Raw genomic sequence first — 23,536 nt, 5'->3', positions numbered from 1 at the left:
CTCAAGGCCACAAATAACCAATGTTACGATGCGTCAACATTTTCTCCAGTCGCGAGGAGACCAGGTTTACAGGATATGGTTAAAGACCGTGGGCCGTCGTACGGGTTGAGAGGGGGGCTGGAGCAGTGGAGAGGAGGGCTGGGGCGGCGGAACCCTCTGAAGGTCCAGTTGGCTGAAAGTCTGCAAATGATTCATTGCTTTATTACCCCGAAAGTGAAGCCCGTGTCTCCTTTTTATTCTCCGCTTGCATAATTATGCACAGAAACGCCTTATGTCAGCAAAAATCGCCGACTCCTTTCCGGATCTTCCCCACAGCTTTTACTTTTTAGATTCGAAAGAAAAAGATTTAAAAAATACACCAAAAATTTTAATCTTCAGCAGACTTTAAATAATAATTAAAGACAGGGCCGTAAAACAGAAAAGATTTTATTTAATTATTTTTTTTTATTTTCGGTTCTTGAATCCTTTATCAAGGCCACTGTTTTAGAGCCTTAAGGTCTAAAACATTTAAAATTTAAGGCTCTAAAACAATGAGCTTGTCTAAGACAATTCTAAAACGTTTTTAGAAAAATCGTGAGACAAATGCCAAGTAAAACAGGCAAAGAACTGCACGGAGAGGGCTTGGATCCATAATTGTACCGACCCAGACCTCCCTCAGACCTTTTGTCCACGCAGGGGCAAGCTGTTAGGTTTACATAGTTATTCACCCTATCGTTTTGGCACTCGTTGCACTCCATGGGGATGTAGCCCGACTTTGGCACCACCACCTGGCAACCTAGTTTCGCGGACCAAAAACAACAAATCACCAACTCGCCAGCTCGGTTGTCTGAAAGTTGGACAAGAATATGAAAGGGAAAAAGGACAATAAACCGTAGAATACCTTGAATATCAAGACCTTCTGGAACACAAACGTTCATATCCAGAGTAGTGGGAGACATAGGTGCGGATCTTTCCTTGCGGGGGCGATCTTTAGTCAACTCTGTGCCGCAGCTCCATCCAGCAGCGCCCTCAATCACACACTTGTTGTCGTTCTCCTGCCGGCAGTCGATACATATCGCTCCCCCCCATTGGGCATTTGTGGTCAGGGGTCCTACAATCAGACTGAACAAAAAAAATACATAGAATTTTGACATATTGTTCAAAGGAATTAATTTGGAAGATATATAAAATTATTCTTTGAATCGATCTATCATTTCGAAAAGGTTTATTTAAAATTAAAGTTGAAATGTTTTTTAAAGTGTTATAGAGAAATATCTTGGCCAGTTAGGCCAGACCTTGATTCTGGCCATTTAACTCGCTTTTTTCACTTAACTGTCTTGTCAGCAGGATTAAGCAATTTTCAGCTTCGTTTGCGCATTTTCGCGCCTCCTACTATTTACCAACTGAATCAGTCCTTTTTTCGCCTGTCCTTCCCACGTAGACAAAACAAAAAATTAAAAAATTAATTTATTTTTGTAAAAAAAGGGCTGTGAAAGAATCACACGAAGCGTGAAATTTAATTAATTTGAGCTCCCAAAGGACGCCCAAAGATAAGCTTTAAAACGTTGACTCATCATGCAAAAAAAGATGAACCTGAATTTTACATTTTATTTAAAGTTTTTGCTTCAACTCTTCTGGTCTGATACCTCTTCATCCACGGGGTCTGATACATATGAGGGTATGTGTACATTGTAACCGCAAAACAATAAAACTCATCGCCAGTTCTTCTCACCCAATTACCTGCGACTTACATATTGATTTCGCCACCACAAATACTTGAAATCCGGTTTTGTGGCTTTGCAGTCCTGAATCCTGGCGGCTGAATAATAAAAAAATATAATTTTCATGCGAAATTATGCCTTTTTTTTGCGTTTCGGCCAAATCTTGCGGCAATTATCCAACGCCTGGTCCATGGGCCAGAAGAAATCGAGGCTCTCGGCACTCTTTTTGGTGCGTTGTGCCAACATGAAAGCGCAGAATCGCAAAATCAGTTAAAACCGCAGTTGAGTTGAAAAGGACAGCGAGGTATTCGATTCCCTACCTCAAAAGTCGCTTCAGCAGCTCATAAATGCAAGGAGTCAGATGACTTTTCGTTAAGGATGTTTTTATTATATATTCTGCCATGGAAATAATATCCTTAAAATCAAAATTAATAATTTGAATTTATTCTAAAAACAAACGATTAGTAAAAATAGCTTGCCAAGTAGTTTGTATTTTTGTTCTTTTTAAATTTAAATAAAATTACTACTAATATAAATATTTAATTTTGTGCAAGTGTGAATGCCGAAAGGCTTTTGGCATCCATGGTTTCGATTGCAAACGATATTTGCTTGACGCTGTGTTTGTGTTTTCGCTGTCCCAGTCACATCCTGCGTTGGAAATGGCCAGGATAGCAGGATGACAGCAGCAAGGGGGCACAAGTGTGCGAACAGGGCGGCACTGGGGCACAACCGACCTATTGACATTGACAGTTATAGCCGGGAGTGTATTTATACAACAGTGCAGATATGTGGAGCAGAAGCCACTCGATGAAAGGGGAGGGAGAATGGCGACCCCCTTGGACCACCCCTTGTAGCCTTCTCCATTGCTGATGTTGTCATGGACAGAATTTTGCATGAGTGGCCGGGTCTGTGGTGCTTGAAACGGAGCCTCTTCCTATAGCGCTGGGTTAATTAAAGTGGGTACAGGGGCTGGCCAAGATTGCTGGCCAAAATTATAGCCCAGAAGCTTTAAGTTTTCATTTTCCAACTAGAAGAAGTTATCCACTATCCCCCGTAGACCACCAGAATCGTTCCGTCCTGACAACTCACTAATCGATCTATACTATCGGGAAGCTTTCATAAGCAGCAGCCCAAAACCACCGTCCATTACCCACAGAATACCGAATGCCACAAGACTGGTTGCCTGCCACACCGCAGACATGCCAGACATCCGCATTTTCGTTTGTAGAACTAAAGAATTAACCAAAAACAATTTTCCACTCAAGCGGCGGCAGTGCAACCAGCTAGAAAAATGCCTCCTCCGGCAGACACAAGCCCCATCATATTGGCCGTGAGCGAGTCGCATCTCACAGATGCAAATGTATCTATTAAACAGAAATCAGGCATAAGGCAACAGGCAGCAGGCAACAGTAAGGCAGCCAGGAGGCCCGCAGCAACTAGCCAGGCTAAGCACTTCACACCAAAGTGTCAATTGCATTTTTGTGGTTGGTCGCCAATGGACGAGGCCCCTTCGAGCACTTAATGCAACAATAAAACAATCAAAGTGTCTAGAAAATCGATGGAAATCAACGCAGCCCCATCCGTTCAGCGTTCTGCGTTCTCCATGCTGGGTATTCTGTATTCTGGGCTCTGTGTTCTTTAGGACCATCTCTCTTAAAGAGCTCCAAGTAGCCAGGCAGGCAGGCAGGCCACTTTGGTCAGCCAGCAGCAAATGGAAATTCAAAGTGAAGTGTGCGTATCAGCGACTGTCGCACTGCAGTGCATCCCGGTTGCCAGATTCCCGATTTCAGATCCCAAAGACCCAAGACCACACACTTGACGGGCAGCGTGAAGCTCCTTTTCGATGTGGTTGGCGGCCCAGAGGCACTCGACGGTCCATTTGGTGATGGGAGATCAGAAACACTTAGAAAAACTATCGTATGGATTATTATTTTCTATGCCTTATATTATAATTAAATATATTTTTTAAAAATTATACATAAAACCTTATTAGACTTTCCATCTCTCGGACTGTACAAACACTTTTTATGTCCGGGGGAAACATTGTAGCATGTAAATGGCCGCCAGGCAGTGGCAGGGACCTTTTCACACCTCCCACACCCACTTGTGCCACCGGCTGGCTTAGTGTCAAGTGGAGGCCAGTGGCTCCAACTACCGATCCCACTCGGCTATATCACGTGGGTGTTAATTACTCATGTCCCCGGCTCAGAAGCATCACCATCATCATCTGCATCAGCTGAAGTTTGTGTCAACTAGGAGTGGGGATTTCGGAAAGGCCTTAGGAATACCTAGTAGTGAGGGCTTGAAAAAGGTATAATGGATTGAGGGAGAAATTAATCTTAGTTCTATTCTAATAGTATATTTTTCATGTATTTATGGAGGATTTAAAGCCCCATTAAATATGCAGTAGTCTTTTCATGACCTAACTACCGGGTAACCAATTGTCGTCGCCCTTCAAATAGAATTTGTTACTCAGTTGCTTGCTTTGCTTTTCTTTCAACGGGGAAGAGTGCAATCAACTTTGCCTGGCCATAAAAGCTGAGACCCGGACAGTTTGAACAGACATTTTGGACAGTTTCGGACATTTGGAACAAGTTGAGGCGAGCGGTTCAAGGAGACCGCTGCTCACCATTCGCCATCCGCCTTCCCGGCCCTTGGCACTCGCCTTTTGCCAGCCCGCATCCTCCGTCCGATCCGACGGGAATTGGGATGGTATGGTATGGGATGTGGACACTGTTAAGGGACATCAAACAAAAGTTGAAGGGATTTGCGACCCGAAAATGGCAATGCCACGATTCCAAATCTCCTCGCCTATTTGACTTGCTGGGGATTCAGTTTCGTTTTCGGCATTTTCGCTTTTTGATCATTTTTCAAATGCAGGTAGAGGCAGGAGACAGTTCGTGTTCTTGTCTTTGGTGTCTTTTCTTAATTTTTTGTTTTGGTTATTTTTTTTTTACTTTTAAAGATGGGGGCAACGGGAAGTGTTCTTGGGTGCATGACAAATTATTTGTTATGCTGCTTTTTCAGTTAATTTATATTGTATGATGGTACAAAGAAATGAGAAATGAACTTCCGCATTCTAGACTGTTTAATGATGTACATGGGAGTGGAGTAAGCTTTAAGTTTAGTAGGAGGATTGAGAGGATTCTATTCACTCCCTCTGATCAAGTCCCAGAAATAAACTAATTTCCTGTTTATATGGGTACCCTGGGTAGCTTTTCCACTTATGAGCCGCAAGCAAGTGTCACAGACAGACAGAGATGGGCTTTAAGTGACCCGGGTCGGACATTTTTTCTCGCAGGAAATTGCCACTCAAAACGCCACGCACACTTCCGTCAGCCCACCAGAATGATGAACAAACTAATCAGTATAAGGAATCAGAATCAGGGCCCACGAATATACATACGGAGGGAGTAGTAATGCCAGAGCGCAGGTGGGGCTTCGGTCTCTAATAGACCATGGTCTGAACATCATTTCGCTTTCAGCGGCTCGCCACAGCCACGCCACAGAAATTGAAATGAAAATTGCAAAAATCTTAGCAGCAGAAGCAGCTGGAGGAGGAGAAGGTGTAAGGAAAAACCACCGGGCTGCAGCATTGCAACTTTACAACATTGCAGCTTAGGAGCTAAACAACTTCATCTGTCCGGGAATCCGAAATGAATTTCTCCAGGGCGGAAGAGTTGTGTTGGGAAGTTGGGAAGTTTGAGAACCGAAGAGGCAGCGGAGCGAGCCCAAGATTGACACAAACCAATTAACATTTGTTCCTTTTATTTCTGGTCTTTGGTCTCTGAATTTATCGCACGTTTGACTGCGTTTACCAGTCAGATCTGTCCGACTTGAACCACGTTTTGCGCTTTACGGCATACGGCACCGGGGGCACCCGTCCCTTTCTGCAAGATTGTTGTACCACGCTTGGGCCCTACACTATGGCCCCCAACCACTCCACCCCACCGGGATCCCCGATCTCGGCTCGGACTAATCCATTTATCTATGCCCATAACTCTTAAAATAGCCTGGAAAATTTGCACCGCGATTCTGTGGCTGCCTGGTGGCTGCTTGTGGCCGAGGCCAAATACCGAAAGACGTTTAAAATGCACTAATTACCCAAGAGGTTCTTCAGTTTCGTTCCTTTTCCCTTTTTTTTTTTTGAATATTTTTCTGTAGCGTTTTCTTTTTGTTAGTTGTTTTTTTCTTATGCAGATTACAGAGTTCTCGGGGCCGACACTTTGCTGTCCATTTGGAAATTTAACGCGCTTATCTGAGCTCGACTGCCAAGACATCCCGACGAGATAGGCTCCGGGCTGCGGGTCGGGGCTTGAGGTTCTGGGATTCTGGGATTCTGGGATTCGGGGGACGACTGGCTGGAAGAAATCGAGCAAGCAGCTCCAAAGATAACCAGCATCAGGCTAATTAAAATTATAAAACGTAAAACAAAAAGACAGTGAATGGATCAACAGGAAGCTACTCCAAAGTTTTGTTCAAGAATGTTAAGTAGACGTAGTTGAAACTTTGACATAATGAGAAGGGAGTTCCAGTATAACATAAGGGGGGATTAGTAAAATATTTCCATTTATTCATTTTGTATCTTCCATCTATTTTAGGTAAGCCAACATGAACACTTTACAACAGACACTATCGACTTAAGCAATTAACACTTGAAGGTAAATGGAAAATATATTTTATTTATTTTTACAATTCAATCACTTAGCCAACCAATCTGTACTCGATTGAGCCTAAATCTTAAAAGAATTTCCATGTTCTCTGGCCAACAATGCAAATAGCAACTTTACTTTACTTATAAATGCAAAATAGCAACAATGCAAAACTTTATTAAGCCAATTACTAGGAGAATGGCCGGCAATCGGCAAGTTACAAATTTTATTAAATTGCTTACATCGGAATGTGTTTGTTGAAGAAATTGACTTGGTTTTGGAGTGTTTGTTTTGCAAAAAGGAGAGACCAACACATCTGACGCATGAATAAAGCCATAACAGGATAATTTCATTAAAGGAAATGGCTATTTTTGTAAAACACAAACGACACCAAGCAAAAAAATAAAGGAAAATAGTTTCTATCTCAACTTTTACTCTCTCCCTCTCGACTTTTAAATTATGCAAAAAGGTCTTCACTGAAATTGCAAGCAGCTGGTTGTGCCACTGTTGCACTTGCCCCCTCCCTCGGATAGGAAGTTGTAGCGGCCCGGCCCAGACCAGCCCATCCCATTTAATTAGCCATTAAGTTTTATTGCGCGCAATTTTGTTTAATTTGCTTTAAATACAGCAAAAAGGATACCAGAGTGCAGTGGCCAAGGAGCAAAGGGGATAAAAATAGTAGTTACTACTTGGGTGGGCGGCAACGCCAGAAAAAATGTTTCAAACAAAACTAAAAAGGCAGAGATGGTAAAATAAAAAAGGGGGAAGTGTAGAGCTTCTTGTTGAACTACTTTGAGTGGACCATCATTGCTTGTCCTTCGCTTTGGCTTTGCCAATAAAATTAAATTTGTTTCCTGAATTTCTTTACATTTTGGTAAAAGAAAAGTGGAATAAAAGTCCTTTGTAAATATATGTAGATGATTATGAGATTAACTCTTGAGTTATAGAAAGAATTAAATTATAAGAACTGCAATAATTAGTTCGGGTATATATTGAAGGGAAATCCTTTGAGAACCTTTGCGCTTTGAGCCATTTTTTCCTTCGTTGATTTTTCAATTGTCTTGTCTGGTCCTTTGGCCCATTTGTGTTGAGAAAATTTTCCCATTGGCCTTTTCCATTCAATTTTCCTGTTTAGTCTTTTCTTTTTTATTTGGATCTTAGTTGCTGCATTTTCTGGTCTTTGCTGGCAATTTTAACCGGCCCCCCAGCCATGGCCCAGACCCGTTGGCCTTGTTTCTGTGCATTTAGCATAGAAATTGCCCCTTTTTCTGTCACTCTCTTAGTCGGGCCTTAGCATATGCAATTTTCTACTGCAATTGTCTGAGTCGATTGCAGCGGCCCTGTTCTGGTCCTTTTATTTCCTCCTGCCATTGCAGCCATGTCGTCCTTTTTTGGGTGCATAAACTTTTATACGCAAATTTAATTTTATCGCTTATTGGAAGATTCTGCGCGTGCAAATCCAATTTCCCTTCTTCATCCATTGGTCCATGCGAAATAAGTTTTTTTTCGTGGCTTCATTCTAGTTGGTTTGCAAGTTAAAAATTTATTACTGTTGTTCGTGGCGAAAATGGCTGCTTTTTGTATGGAATTTTCAGGGAAAAAGTTCTGTTTGCAGCACAAAATATTCGCCAAACAAAATGTTGATGGATAAAAATAAAATGAAATTCAACAAACGAATTAAAGTTTAATTGAACTCTCTATTTTTCATTCTATTTGAATACAGAGTGTGTCCAGAACTTTAATTTTTTTCTACTTCAAGTACTCTACGGGTATAGTTAGTGTTTTATAGAAAGTTTACGGAAAGTCGGGAAGTGGCACTTAAAATTCAAGTTCAATAGTCGCTGAAGGGACGGAATGACGAGTCAGCTCAGCATGTGGCGCGTTCTAAGAACTTGCAACAGTTTGCCGCCCGATCCAGGAGTTGCATGAGTTTGGCCTTTGCTTTTAGCCAATACAACAACCCAAAGGGGTTGTATCACTTGGTAATAAAAGTGGTTTAAAATATATAAATATTTCCAGAATACTGTAATAAAAAAAAGGTACAAAAAAGGGACTAAATTTATGTATTTAAGAAGTTTTTTTTAGTTCCTTTATCGAAAGTAATCAGTAGTAATATTTTATAAACAAAAGGGTATACGTTTCTTCGTTTTTAAGGTAAAAATAAATCTTTTCTTGATGTTGTTGCTGTGGCCACCTTGGCACGAATGTCAACTGCACGAAAATGCAGCAACATTGTCGCTGTTGTTGCTGTTCCTGCTACTGCAACTGCCTGCTGGTTTTGGCCCATTCTCCTGCCGCTTCTGTTTTTTGTTCTATTGATCGTTAGGCGGTTTCATCTGCTGTTGTTGCTTTTTCAGGTCCCTGGTGATAGCATTTTGCTCCTTGGCTTGTCAAAAGACAACCAGGCAGGCTCCTTGTTGTATTTGTTGCTGTTGCAGCCACAACTGGAAAGGTTAACAACATTTTCGTTCGTGCCGCATCTAGATGTTGCTTCCTGTTGCATTTGTTGCCGCTTCTGCTGCTGCTGATGCTGTTGCTGCTGCTGTTTGCCTTTTTAATTAGCAACTTTTGGGACTCGCCAGCGTCCCAAAGCGATCCAGCTGCCTTTTTCTCTTCTATGCATTAAGTATGCAGTTTTTGGACTTCTTGGCTGGCTTGTTCTTGCATTTAATTAAATGCTCATAAGCATGTGACCAGAACCCAAATGGAAGCCGTCCTGGCCTTTTGGGCCAAATACAGTCATTGTCTCAGTGGGATCACTTTAAAAAACTTGCTTAGCTGGCAATGGCAAGAGGGAAGACGTGCGGTTATTAAGCAATTTAATTCAAAGTACTTATATTTTAGTATTACTTAATAATGACTAAATTAAACATAAACTAAGTCTGGTTCATAGACTCTTAATGGTTCTCCAACCCCCCCACAGTTTTATGGCAACTGGTGGCAATTGTCACATCATTCAAGAACCGATCGACGCCAGAACAGAACTATTTAATGTCACTTTGGCACTTCCTTAAATGTCGAAAGATCTCCCGTTCCGTTGTCAGAGGTCTTGTCGCCTTGTCGCTTCATCGCCGACAAAAATATTTTCACCTCGTTTGGTACGCTGTGCTGGTTGCTGGTTTCTGTTTGCTATTTGCTGCTGCCGCTGCTTCGATTACTTTTTTTTTGTGGGCTAAGAATTTCTAATTAGTGGCGCCATATTGTTGCAGTGGCCAATACAGCCGGACCCGTTGCACAACAAATGGCCAACAATCACAGGCTCCTCCATCCTCTAACTGTAGTCGGCAGTACTAGTGGAACACAGTGGGAAAAAGGGTTCTACAAAGGGTTTTCCGTCTAAAAAAAATACATATCTATTAAAAATAGTATTTTCTATACAATATCTAAATAATTGCTTAAGTTTTTTCTTCAATTTTATGTATTTTTCAACTTAAAGCACTTTTCTTAGCACTTTGTTAGTCCTGCCTTATAAGACGCCTAAAAGTATAGCATACTTTTGGTATAAATTCCCTCTTTCGCCATTTTATAGTTTCATGAGGAATTCTTTATCCTTTTTAAATAAAATATTTTATTTAAGAATATCTTAAACCTTCTCAATATATTAGTTATGTAATTGCAATACCCACTGTACACTAACGACAGAGACGAAAACTTCTAAAGTCGCCATTGCCGTCAAAGACTTGTTTGCTGCCTTAATTCGACGCAAATAATTTACAAACAAAGAGACGGCCTGTAAGCGAAGAAGAGAAATGGAAGCTGTGCACTTCACTCCTGTGACTCCTTCGATTCGCCTGTTGCCAGCTAATTACGTTAAGCATTCGACGTGACACGCCTCCCCTCGCTCCTTTGGCGAAAATCAGTTATTTTGGTGTTAATTACATGGCATTTTGTTTTCAAAGTTGCTGCGTGAAGTTTACGGTTATGTGTGTGTGAGACAACGGCGGTAAGACCATTATGGCCATAATGAAGCTCAAGGCATTAGATAAAGTATAGGGTCTACAGAGCTTTTTTACAAATCATGCATTCACTTAGCCCAGAATTGATTAAATAAATATTTCTGAAGACTTCTTGTTCATTGGAACCACTTCCTATAAAGTCCTAAGCCAAAATTGAATGGCCCAAATCGTTTATGGCCATGGCCAATTTTTTATGAACTTTTGTGGACCTCTCCTTAAGCAACTCAAAGTCTCAGCTCATAAATCTCGCGTGCTGCAAATCTCTCATTTCATTTGATTTCGTTTTGTATAGAGCTATAAAGACGCCGTCAGATATACACTTCCACTTCCCTTATTCCTTATCCCTCTGGCCGGCTCAGTTGTTATTTCTGTTTACTATCAACTGGCGCAGATCAAAAGGCACAAGGATTGCAGAGAAAGAAATCCCTTTGCATCTCGAGTCCAAATCCCTGAAGTCGCACAGCCCCTCCAACTTCAACCGACACCGGCTCCCCATCATGGGCGGTTTGATGTTTTGACCCTTTTCAAGATGTTGTCTTCATTGCGTGTCTTCTGTTGTCTTGAACAGCTCCGAGCCAGCAAAAGAAATAAGGAAGCAGCGCCAGAAACAACAATGCCAGGCTTTTTTTTAAGGGAGCCAAAAAAATCGTGATAATAATATTTATTTGCTGTTGCTGGGACGGAGGGCGCTAAGCTTGCTTATAATTTATTATTTCTTTTTGGCTCTCTCTTAAGATCCATAAGCCTGTTAGATCTTTCAGGTTTCGACCATTTCTACTCCACTTCATTTTCCCATCACCTTGTTGCACCTGGAATACCTGAGTGTAATTAACATTACACCCAATTAACATTTTCTGCGGCCGCTAAACTCTCTTTAACTGTTTAACGCTGTTCGAATGTTAAGGTCGCACTGCTACTGCAATTGCAAGTTGCAAGTTGCATGGTTGCTAGTTGGTAGTTGCTAGTTGCTGGCTGGTAGTTGCAAGTTGCCACCACCGACAAAGTCAATAAACGCGTTTATTGTCTTAGTCGCTAAGCCCCCAACCCAACTCCCCAGCTCCCCACTGCACCCACTCTCCCATTCTGGCCATCTATCTCCCTTGTGTACATTGTCTGTGATGGTGCCAAGAAAAATGTTGCTGTCGCGCCAACATTTCGCCATTGTCTCCGTCCCAGTCTGCTCCCTCCAGTCTGCTTGGTGGCTTGGTGGCTGTGCCAACTTTTGTCCATTTTAAGGCAGCTGGAATGTTGCTTTCTTGTAAATTGTTTAAATAAAATACAAAGAACAGGAACAAGAACAGCTCTACCTAGTAGCTACTGTTCTTGGCTCTCTTCCACTCTATTGACTTTGCTCCTGGAGCCATCAAACAAAAAGCCAGAGCAGAGAGCATTATTTGCCTTGCTCCTTATTGGGTTTATGTGTTTTTGTTGCCTGTTGGTTCGGAAATGTTGCACCTGCTGTTAAAAATGTTAGCAGAGCGGCGATTAACATTAACAGCATGGGGCCCGATCGTGGGGGCAATGTTAACGGGATCCATACGAGCCAAAGGACACTTATTGGCCATATTAGAGATGGTTACTGGGATTTCTACTCCCTATCTTATCACCTTATTCCTTTACCCCGTAAGCTTCTAATATCTAATTGCTATTTAATGAGGAGCATTGCTTTGTAAGACCCTTTGGGGCACGTGCTTGCCACGTACAGATCAAGAAACCCTTCCTTCCATTTCACATTCGCCTCTAGTACGAGGAGATAAAGTTGCTGACTGCTTTAATTAGAATTCCAAATGCCGTTTCAAAGGAAGTTGGCGCTTGTTCAGACATTATTAATATTTATGGTCTAGTCTGGAGCGATGATGGATCACACGAGCGACGAATGCCTGATGAGCTGCAGTCGCCAATCTGGAGCTGCCCATCTCAGCGTTTCTTCCCCAACTCATCCCAACTATCTGTATCTTATTTCTTCTCTTTTTTTTTTTTGCTTGCTGGCCAACTTGCCACGTTCCAAGCGAAGTGCACGCAATCGCCGAGTTGTCGGAGGTCATTCTTGGGAAAGAGCTTTATCGGAGTCATCTTCTCCTTTTATCTAATGACGATATACCCACGACGAGGATGAAGATAATGATGATGTTGATTCTGATGCTGATGCTGATGTTGATGGCTCTCCTTTCCGCATAAATTCTCTTCTCAGGCTAATATCCTCGCCTCCATAGAGCTAACCCATAATTTATGTGCCTCAAATTCAATTTTCATTCAGCAAAAATTGCTAAAATATTCTCTGGGTGGTCTCACAACCGAAAGGAACTTCTTAGCCTGGTCCATTGCCAAATGTTTGCTTTTCTGAGTTCTTGGGAGCCTCGAGACCTTAAAGTTTTCGATTATATTTAGGCGGTTTTTGGGTTTTTTGTCTTGCCGGTTTCCTGTGAATTTATGCAGAATGACTCATTTAAGGGTAAGGATTTAGGGAAGCTTGAATCATTTGTGGTTAATATGGTACAGTGATCGCATAGGATATAAACAACATTCCTTAAAAACCTTTTAAATGAAGTTGTTTCTAGAACTTTCATCTTACCTGTAAACTGGCTCTAGTTCCCACTGTTCTTACCTCGATGCACTTTGGCGTCTCCCTTAATACAAACAAAAAAGTTTCCAGGCCACACACCTGGAAAGAAATCCTCTTCCGTCTGGCAGTCAGTCATTCCGTCATTCATTCCGCTGGTCAATCAGAGAAACTGTCGTTCAGCCATTTGGGGCCATTCCGCCAGTCACTCATAAATTTTAACGCCAGGCGCCGTCGTTCTGTTTTTGTTTTTGCGCTTCAACCTTTTACTTTTTTCGTGCGTGAGGTTTACACCTTTTTTATTTCATATAGGTTTTGTTTTTTATTTTAGCCAACATTAGTTGTGGGTGAAGTTGGAAGACTGTAGAGGGAGTGTCAGGGGGAGAGCGACCAAAAGCTGCTCCAAAAAGGCAGACGTTAGAACCACAGAAGTTGGATGACTAATGCAATTTGGTTGCACTTGAAACTAAGAAGGATAAAGTCTGGCAATACCTTAAAGAAAACTTTACTAAAATTAAATTTATGCTATATTTTTTCCAAGCTTACTTCCCTATAATAATTAAAATTTTTGATTCTCTGTAGTTCTCAGTGTAGGACCCTTTTAAAAACAGTCCTGCAGTTTCCCATGCTACGCAATTTTGCATTTTTATGTCGTTCGCTTCACGCTCTGTGAGCTTGAGTTCTCGGTTAATGGTCATTTATACATATGTATGTATGTATATGAGCTGGTTTTTGCCTTTTTTCGAATCAGTCAAAAAAATAGGTTCTGCTAATGCGAGTGCAGTTCCAGGAATCCTGGGCGAGGAACCAAGCGACACTTGGTCCCGACACCCCCGACTTAGTTCCCCCCAACCAGACATTTTAGTTTTCAATTTTTTTTTTTTTCGGTTTCGGACCAGCATACTCTGCTCAGGTTTCACTTTCAGGTTTTTTATTATGGCCTACAATATTTTATTTATTTTTTTGTATTATTGTGTTTGGATTTTTGTTTTTATTTTTGCGTTCTTTATAGTTTTTTGTCTGCCCCTGGCGAGATGCCTTTTGTTGGGGCTTAGCACGAACTGCACTTAATGGCACATGGTGGGAGTGAGATGGGCTGAGAGCTCCCCCTCTCACTCGCTCCGTGGAGCCTCTCATTTTCATTGTAAATGAAGTGTCAAAGACTTTAAATAGCTTTTGATGCTACTGGTGAATGAAGCCCTTTTTCTTAGCCCTCCTGAAACCGAATCTCCTCCAGCCCCACCGCCTTGGCCGGGCTCCCCTTTGGACTTGAAAGACTCTCCAGTGCCTGTCTTTTGTTGTTTTCGCATTTAGTGGAAAATGCAATTAGCTTTGGACTAAAGGCTAGAGGTTTCTGAGTAATTGTGGGCCGTAAGGGAGGGCACTTAACTGGAGGCAAATGTTTGGAAAACAATTGTAAAGTACCTATTAGAGATTCCCTCAAAGAGATTCAGAGATTTAGTAGCTAATTACTAGTACAACTCTCAAGTTTGATTTATAAAGACTACCTAGTCCTATTATATTTGATCGTTTTCTTAAAATCTTTCTTAAGCCCAAAGGCTAAATTGATAAAACATAAAATATACTTATCAGAACTTATCAGAACCTTGGGCATCCATCACAACTTATCGCAACCCATCACTTCTCAGCTTCACTTCACTTCATCTCCGTCTGTTTGCCTTTGTTCTTATTGTTAATTTTTGTTTGTCAAATATTTTAAAGTTGATTTTTTGGCGAAGCTTCCTTGACAGGTTGCTCTTCGTGCTTCAGACTGAGTGACGACTGTTGATGGCTCGCACAAAAATAAAAAATGTGAAGTTAAAAATAATAAAGAATAAAAAATAAAAATGTAAAACATGATTTTTCTGATGTTTTTGTTGATGTTCTGTGTGGTGGCCACTTGAAACCGGCAGCTGTCGCACTTCACTTCACTTTGCAATCCGACTACCCATCTCTTTCATTTTTCCCCCAAGCCATCTCTTTCACTCTTTATTTTTAAGCCCTTATTCTTTAAAGTTTAAACAAAAAACGTAGAGCCCCGTGCATATTAAACGATTTATAAAAAGCTTCCGTATAGCCTTTCTGCAAACATTTACAGTTGGCTTTTATTTAATTACGCCAAAGACAAAAGCAAAAAAATGTGGCTGATAAAAAGGTAAACTGATATCACTCGTGCAGGTTTAAAGCTAATACACTTTAAAAAATACATACTAAAATAACTATAAATAAAAGATATTAATAACTAACTTATAATTTCCAAGAAAAAAGTTTTTATTTGCAATTTTAAAAGAAAAGACATGACATATTTTTCCATTATTAATTTTGAAACATAAATCAGTGTTGTAAAGTATTCTTTTCTCTGCAATGGCTCTCAAACTGCACTCGTTGGCCATGTTGTTGTTGTCATTTGTGATGTATTGTTGGCTGAGCTTCGTCCGACACTGCGGTAGGTTGTTTGGCTTTTCGGATATATGAACTTATATTCGAGCTGAGTGTGTTGTTTTTTTTGGCCATCTGTCGTGCTCAAGTGGAATTTTTGTCGGTTGATGATGAGGTGGAATTTTGTGAGGGGAGCGTGTGAACGGATTCCCGTTGTGCTGCTGCTGCTGCTACTGCTCATCTTGCGGTTTGTGGTTAGAACAGAAGCACTTTCGGTTATGGCTTAAATACCACTTGAATAAAGGTAGTAGAGGAGTGCATTAAAGTTGGAATTTATCAAGGATTTTCCATGTAAAGAATTCTTAATTTGGATTTGAAATAGGTATCGTTAGTTGTTAGATTTTCTTTTATTCGAATAGCTTAGAATGATATATTTAAATTTCCCTTAGAATCTACCTTTATTTTCAACTGCTTACCGCTCCCTTACTTTTGGCATTCTTTAGCAGCCCATATCCCTCAAATTGATCAAGCAAATAGTTAAAGCTCGCGAGTCTTAATCTGCATCGGGCCCTAAACTGCTGTCCAACCCATTTGGAACCGATTGGCAACGTTTTCTCTGCCTTTTCCCTTAGCTAGACCTTTTTTTTTTCTTTTTTTTCTCCTTGCTGTTGCTGATCAATCGTACAATTGAGTAAAATCCTACTTTATTTGCAGGAAGGCGAAGTAGCAGTTGCCTGTTGCAAGTTGCCAGTTGCCCGTTGCCTGTTGCCTGTTGCATGTGGCAGAGTTGCGACCAGAGTCCCCGACCAGGGCTTTTGTTGTTTTAATGGCTTTCGCTAACATAAAAACCATTAAGATAACATTTTTATAGGATTTCAATGGCAGTCACGGCAGCAGCAGCAACAAAGAAGCTTTTGCCCGGCCGTGGATGTTTTTTATGGCCAACTCTCGGCGGCAGTGCAACTTCAGTTGCTGCTGCTGCTGCTGTTGCTGTTGCTGCCACAAGCCAAACACCAAATGTCATTGACTATCAATAGAAGATGCTCCAGCCGAAGAGTCAGATTCAGAGTCAGAGCCAGGGCCAAAGCCAAGTCCAATCCCTCTTTGCAATTGGCAACAGGTTGGGCCCATGGCCTTTTGTTTTTGCCCTACGCGCTCTGCGCTTATTAAACGCAATATTTGTTGCAAGTTGCTGCTGCCGATGGTGCTCTAGGATGTGGCTGCTACTCCTGCTGCCGCTTCTGCCTCCATTGCGACCATAAAGTGCTATTTATTTTTGTTGATTTTTTGCGTGGTGTGCGCCGTTTATTTCTGTTGGAAAAGGAGCGAGCCCAAAAGGGATTTTTCTCATTTTTTGCAGTTTGCAGTTTAGCACTCACTTCCTACTTCCAGGTTTTTCTGAAAACCCCAGACCGAAAATCTGGACTGAAGTGGCAGAAGAGTAAAGTACTCGGCTTAAGCCCCAATTCCCCGATCTCAATGCCACTCGATGATTGTGAATTTTTGGAGACAGTGGGGAATGGATCTAGTCTGTTTTAAACATATTATTTTTAGAAACTGTCACTAAAAATATACTACATAAAATATAGGAAAATATATGTGGTTAAAAGAAATAGAAATAAGAATATAAAAAGACATTTATTCTTTTATATAAAACTCTCTTAGAGTTACCTATCTTTACTGAAAAAAGTATACTATATTTTTTTTTACTTTCCTATTTTAATAGTTCCACTGTCACTTTTTTATTAACAAATATATCCGCATTTTTCAGCTTTTTTTTATTTATTTATTTTTGGTTTCGCTTGCCCTTCTATCTGTATCTCTAATACCCGACAATTGTTGCCACTTCTTCCTCTCCTAGTGGGCAATGGTTTTCATTTCTTTTTCGGGGAGAGTCTCGGCTTCCAGCCCTCTTGATGCCTCGCCACCACCACTCTGCCCCATTGTCCATTATGCAGCATTACATAGGATGCTGCCGCGCTGCTGCTGCTGCTGCTGCTCCCATCGTGGCAGCTGCCTTGCAACAAGAAGAGAAGCATCACCCCCCCAGCCGCCCTTTTTGCAATGACCGGCAACAAACACATAAATTGCATTTGTCGGTTTGTTGTCGTTTTCATAAATAAGATAAAGATAAACGACCAAGTTGCATATTATTTGTAATTGCATTTCTTTCCTCGTGGTTGTTGCATCTCCGGCCCGGTCATTGATATGGCAATGCGAAATGTTTTCCAGCATTCTGAATTTATTATTGACCGAGGCGAATCGCTAATGGGGGAACAGGAATAGCAAATACTTTTAATAAGGCTCTATTGGGTAGAAGAAATGGAAATCGGTTGGCTAAAAAAGGCCAAGGAATCTGGCTGGGATTATTTTCAAAAAACCTGTTCCATAAACGAAGCACTTTAAATCAATCAAAAATCATTAGTTTCCCTTCGTTGTTGGGCTTTTAAATTCTACATTTATTTTCCAATATTTCGACTCTGTGTTATTTTTACAAAAAAAAAGCTGGATGCAATTCAAACAAACCCACTTGCCATTTATTGACTCTTTATCTAAGCCAATTTAGGACTATAAATCTCTTTTTTATTTGAGAGGTTTTCTGCTTTTTGTGGCAAAAGTGAAAATAAAAACTGGCTGAGGGCTGAGTCAACGATTCAACAATTTGTTGGCGCTTCTGGATCGAGGGACACTGGGCGTGATAACAAAAGGCAGCAAATATAGTCCAGCAACACCTATACTATCGGATGCATATTCTCGAATATATGTATATACATATATCTTTATATAGCCATGACAAAAGTTTCAAGCAACCCAACCAATATTACTCTAAAGTGGCCAGGGTATAGGAAACTAAATAAAAGTTAAAATGGATTTAAAATTGTAATATTCTATTTTATAGAGTAATGTTTTGGATTAGAGAAGAATTATAATATAACATTTAACTATCTATTTGTTTGGATCTTAAATATTAAACTAAATAACCATTTTTTAGAGCAATCCTGCTTCGGCTTAACAATATTGCTCTGTTGATTTCCACTCTTTTTTGCAAACTGTTTGCAAAATGCCTTTTGTTGACTTGACTGAGTGGAGGAGTTATCCCCCCAGCCTCACGCCCTTTAGCTCGCTTTGTGGCTGCTCAGTGTTCTGTGTATTTGCCGCGTTGTTGTGGACTTTTTAGCGTAGGCAAAATACAAAAAAAAAAAACAGCAAAAACTGGGCAAAATAACAAGAGCGACAAGAATCGACGGCGCCGTTGCCGCTTTATTATGAATTATGACCACGTTGACAGTTTAGGACCAGACGAGGGCGTGGAAAACTTGACAGATGCGCACACAGAACCCGAGAGAGTACAGGGAACCGACCAGACGGCCAGAATACTATACATCTGAAAAGAACAGAAATCTTGCAAATAAAGACCTATTCCTGGTATCGGCCACAAGCCACAAGCCTGTGGTGGTGGCTGCAGTTGGCCATGGCTCTATTTCTTATTAATAATGTGATAAAACTGTCAGACGACCAACTGAGCTGCCACGGGAAGATTTCCATTTGCTGTTCGTTTTGTGTAAACTCTCGCAATCCATTCCACTAAATTAAGCAATTAATTTCCCATTTATATAAGCCGACAACTACAACTTGAACTATAAATTATGTTTTTTTTTATATACATTTTTTTCTGAGTCGTACCAGTTTTGAGCCAAAAGAGTTATGCCCATTGCTGTCACAGCGAATTATGTTGAAAAACGAAAACATTTTTGGAACAAAATTCAAAACTGAAAAATCTGTCAATTTCGTCCAAGCATGTTGTGGCCTAATCGGTAGTGACTTGTGACGCATGGCAAGTAAAGGAATTGGATTAATGGAATACTTTAAGAAATCAAAAGTGATTCGAATGGGGTTTCTTCTTTATAACATATCTTATTAAATACCTTGAACTTATATATTTTTCTCTTCTTTTCATTTTAGGTGAGTGATTCTATCTTTTCCTTAACTGGGTAATTGTCTAGGTAAGTCTGATGACCTCCAGAGTCATTAGTTCGTTTTAGTCTGTTTTCGCTTCTTAATTACGTTCGACTCTGAAAATATTAAATGCAATTTCATTCTCATCATTTCCGAAATGAAAACACACTCCCCTTACATATAGCTCAGCTGGAAAAAAAAACCCTAATTGAAATTACGTAACGTTCATTGACTTTAGAAACTTTTCTTTGGCAACTTTGGGCAAATAAATCTTCGAAATGTAATGGTACTGGAACAATACAACATTTTTTCTGTGGTCACCGACTTGTCTCTCCTGAGTATGAATTTTTTTTTTCACTTTTGTTATTAGTCGGAGTTCGTATTAAGCGGCTAGGTTCTTTGTGGAGGTTGGCTGGCAAAGGGAACGGGGCTAAGACCTGTAATGTAATCGCATTAGTGAGGCTTTATTGCCGTCTTCTTTCCAATGCCAAATTAGCCATGAATGAGTCGATTCCGAAGAAGAAAATGCTGTTTGGCAGCAAGAAAACAAAAAATAGATTTCATTTAGACACGATCATTGCCCATAATAGTACGAAGAATATCTGAAAATTAAGAAGCAGCGAAGTATCTCGGTAATGACAGGGGACAAGAAGTTGACGGGTGTACAAAATATAAGCTGATAAGAGTCAGGAAACTGGGAGAACTGACAACTGACAGACGGAGTTTTGGCGGGGAGTCGATGGCAGTAGTTAGTATTGATCAGAAAATGGAGTTTATGACCTCTTAAGGGTAGGGGAATACTATTAATACTCACATTAATCATCAGAATTCCAAATCTTTTAACAATTTATCAGCTCTAATTAAACCCTTTGAACTCTTAGGGGTCTTGAATTCTGCAAACCCCAAAAGACAAACAAAAAAATAAACAAAAAGACCAGAACCCGATTGAAAATTCAATAATAATCACAATAAATATCGATATAAGCGAGTAAAGTAAAGTAAAGTGAACGAAATATCAATGAGTGCTGAAGGTCAGAATGCTTTAGGGGGAATTCCAAAACGAAAACGAAAATTGGAACCGAAAGTGGAATCGGAGTCGGAATTGTATCGATTGGTTGGCGGCTGTCGCCAATGAATTTTTTAACCTCTCAACACAATTAAATGCCAATTGAAATTCTTCGGCGCTGCTTCTCTTCAGTCCGCTGGCTTATAAATTGAAATTAATGATTGGGAATCTTAAATAATTTATTTTAATTGTGTGACAAATTCGGGCACAACTTTATTGATTAATTTTCCTTTATTGATTTGCTAGCTAATCTCCTCCTCGCTCCGAGATTCCATAATGTTTTTATTTTTAAGCCATGATGTTGGTTTTCAGGGCGACTCTGTCACACTTCTCCAACGCTCTGTTTTTTTTTTTGGTTGCCAAAATCGCAGTTCAACGATCGCTTTTAATGATTTTTGTATGCGAAAATAAGTAGATTTTGTACTCTATAGATGGATCGCACTCGCTCACATTCAAAAGTTTTGTCTTCGGCCCGTGCGATGCTTTCTTTTGTTTGGTTTTCGTTGGGCCCCATTTTCAAGTTTGCTTTAAAAATTCGTGAAATGTTTTTTATGACCACTATGGGCATTGAATAGTGGTCGGGGCCTCCTACTCCTCCTCCTCCTCCTCCTCCTGGAGGGGAAACCGAGTCAAGGAGCAGGGAGAGATATACGTTTTGTTGTGGTCCGTCCACTTCAGGTTGAGTGGCAATTGGCACAAGGTAATTTTCGACTGTTTATATAAGGCGAGTATTGTGTAACAAAGAACGGTCTGGAGAGCGGGGGCTAAGCAGACTGACGCCAAGAAGTAATTATGAAATACGTAATCCCCTAATTTAATTACACTTAACACTATAGATCTCTTAAAGAACAGACTGTTAAATTATTGCAAGAAGAATCTGTTTAATTAAGATGTATTGTTTTTTATCCCAGCTAGTAAACTTTTCCTTGTTTAAGCATTAAAAGATACAAGATCTATGGCATGAACAATCGTAGAAACGCCCCCAAACCCGAAAACCTAATCAAGTTCAACAAACTTCTGGCAGATCGATCGAACTGACACTGACTCTGCAGATATCGGTGGTACGCATGTATATTCCTGGCCAAAATCAAATTGGGTCAAAGTTTGCCGTCGAAGCCATTTATTTTGCCCCTACTGACAAAATATTTTGTTCTGGTAGCTGGTAGCTGGCCAGACGATCGAAGGGAAGACCAAAAACAGATTTACATGCCAGACCTGTGTTCTGGCCTCCGTGCTTCGGACCTGAAGAAGATTTACAACTTTTGATAGATAAAGATCTCAATTCAACCTATGAATATGTTCTCACGCTTTATAGTTTTTGGCTTGTTTTGATTTCAGTCTTAACTTCTTACCAGCACGGTTATTTTTGGCATTCAGGATGGATATCTAATTTTTGGTTGAGTTGTCAAGCCAGAGCCCTCAACTTTGTTGCCTCATTGAAGGGGGCATTAAAAATGGGGAAACGTTCTAGGTAGTATCAATTTTTATTGGCTAATGTAACTATCAAATCTCGGTTTATGGCTTATGGCACATTTACAACGAGGATCGCTTCGGTTTCTTCACTTTTACGAGCGATTTGGTGGAAGGGCCATGGGCTAATTTTTACGATTTTTCGATGGCTCGTTTACACGCAACGACAACGATCTGATTATTGATTTTGAATGCCATCGAAAATCGCCACTTATCTTGTTTTATGTGTCAACTTTTACAGTCTTTGAACGCCCCTTTTCCCTCCGACTACGCTCGTAATTGGATAAAATAGTCAACTAAGGTGCAAGGGAGAAAAAACTCGTAAAAAAGTGGGCGATCTTGAGGCACTTAAACAGTAGTTTTGCTTATTGAATACAGGGGATCTTGAAACATTTTGTTTACGAGGCGGTTTACAAATCTTACTTACAGAAGACTTGGGTGGCTTGAGGATTTAAGATTTAAATTATTTTTAGAGATACTATCTAGACAACTTTGTTAATCAATAACTATCTTAAGAAACATGTGGGCTGTTTCAGCAAACCATTAATATAAATAGTGTTAATGGAAGAGAATTTTTAAAATATTAAATTTAAATGTCAATATTAAAATTAATCACTGTATTTGTGGCACAAGAAGGTCAATGTTTCAAGTTCTGAATGTCAAAATATTGTTTAAAAATAACTAATTCTAAGTAAGAATGATAAATTGTTAAAGATTTTATTTAAGAAGCAAACGAAAAAGATAATTAATATCAAATAAAACTAAGAAAATTGTCAACTTGTTAACACAACTGCCATTGAAACCCTTCTTCAGAAGCTTTTCCTCCCGCCCCAAGATCAAGTTTGAGCCAAGTTCACTGCCAGTAGGTTGCTGTTGCCAATTCAAACTTGGCTGAGACCCAATGCAACAGGTTCGCTTCGAACTGCGCTCTTAGAGGTAGTCGGTTCTCTTAAATCTATATTCGTTATAAGGCCCCAGCACATATAGCCCCAACTATGGACAATGGAAACAAGTTCTTCTCGGCGGCCCCCTCCTCCTTTTCCTGCCATTTGTTTCTTTCTGTTTTGGCGTAAGTTTTGTTTACCTTATGCCTCGTTGAAGATCTTGGCTATTTTTTGTTGCGCTTTTTCTGCCAAAGCCTTTCCAGCCATGGGTTCTCTCAACTCGACTCTGCTCTTGCCCTGAGACAGAGCTGGAGAAAGAGCAGAGCCGGAGAGCCAGAAGGCGATCTCCACAGCCAAACAAGTTGCAGTTGCCCGATTCGCGATTCGCGATTCTCGGGACCCGCAGACTCCTACACGAGACTCGCCTCTTCGATCTTCAGATATAACATTTTTTTTTTTCTTCTTATTCTTCTGCTCCATGCTACAAGCTCAGTCCTCTTCTTCTGCTACTTCTCCTTCATCGTGTGGCAGCTTTTTTCGCAAGCAGCAGGAAGTTCACTTTTCAGTTCAGTTCAATTTTGCACGTCATCTCAAGCGGTTCAGGCGGTTTCAAGCGATCGTACTTCTTGCCAACCTGCCGACTTCGGAATTTGTCCAAAAACCAGAAACAGACTGAGCTGAGGAGTCAACGATTATTTTTCTTTCAACGATCTTGTGTCGCATGTGGAACTGAAAGTGAATTAAAATAAAATTTATAAAAAAAACCATATGTAAACAAAATACAATGAACTGTTCGGGATTGTGAAGTTTTTGCTCTGAAGTATTAAGTTTTAGAACAGATTAGTAAGAGAAGCACACCGAAAATGTATCGCCTACAGAGACGTGCTGCTTTGATAGCCAAACAAGGTAGAG

General features: G+C 40.4%; 2 protein-coding genes across 6 annotated transcripts in view; one reads left to right on the top strand and one right to left on the bottom strand.

The window, feature by feature from the left end:
- The window catches only part of LOC6507824 (serine-rich adhesin for platelets), a 105,246-nt gene that overhangs the window by 28,050 nt on the left and 53,660 nt on the right, over positions 1-23,536 (top strand). The window contains exon 5 of one of the 5 annotated variants that reach the window (XM_032454097.2): positions 6,302-6,330. The exons of 3 other annotated variants lie outside the window; for them this stretch is intronic. In XM_032454097.2, coding sequence (XP_032309988.1) covers positions 6,302-6,315 — 14 coding nt within the window. In that variant the 3' untranslated portion in view covers positions 6,316-6,330. Of the gene's footprint in view, positions 1-6,301; positions 6,331-23,027; positions 23,531-23,536 lie in introns of those variants that run through there. One more of the 5 variants, XM_014909999.3, reaches the window with a different exon arrangement.
- Positions 411-1,182, bottom strand: LOC6507235. The gene is made up of 2 exons (XM_014909624.3): positions 881-1,182; positions 411-826 (listed from the first exon to the last, which is right to left on the bottom strand). The coding sequence occupies exons 1-2, from the start codon at positions 1,131-1,133 to the stop codon at positions 552-554; spliced, it is 528 nt and encodes a 175-aa protein (XP_014765110.1). The 5' UTR covers positions 1,134-1,182; the 3' UTR covers positions 411-551.

Source organism: Drosophila ananassae, chromosome 2R (assembly GCF_017639315.1).
Source record: "Drosophila ananassae strain 14024-0371.13 chromosome 2R, ASM1763931v2, whole genome shotgun sequence".
NCBI lineage: Eukaryota > Metazoa > Arthropoda > Insecta > Diptera > Drosophilidae > Drosophila > Drosophila ananassae.
Note: the sequence above shows the minus strand (reverse complement) of the source record. Positions and strands in the feature narration are given on the sequence as shown.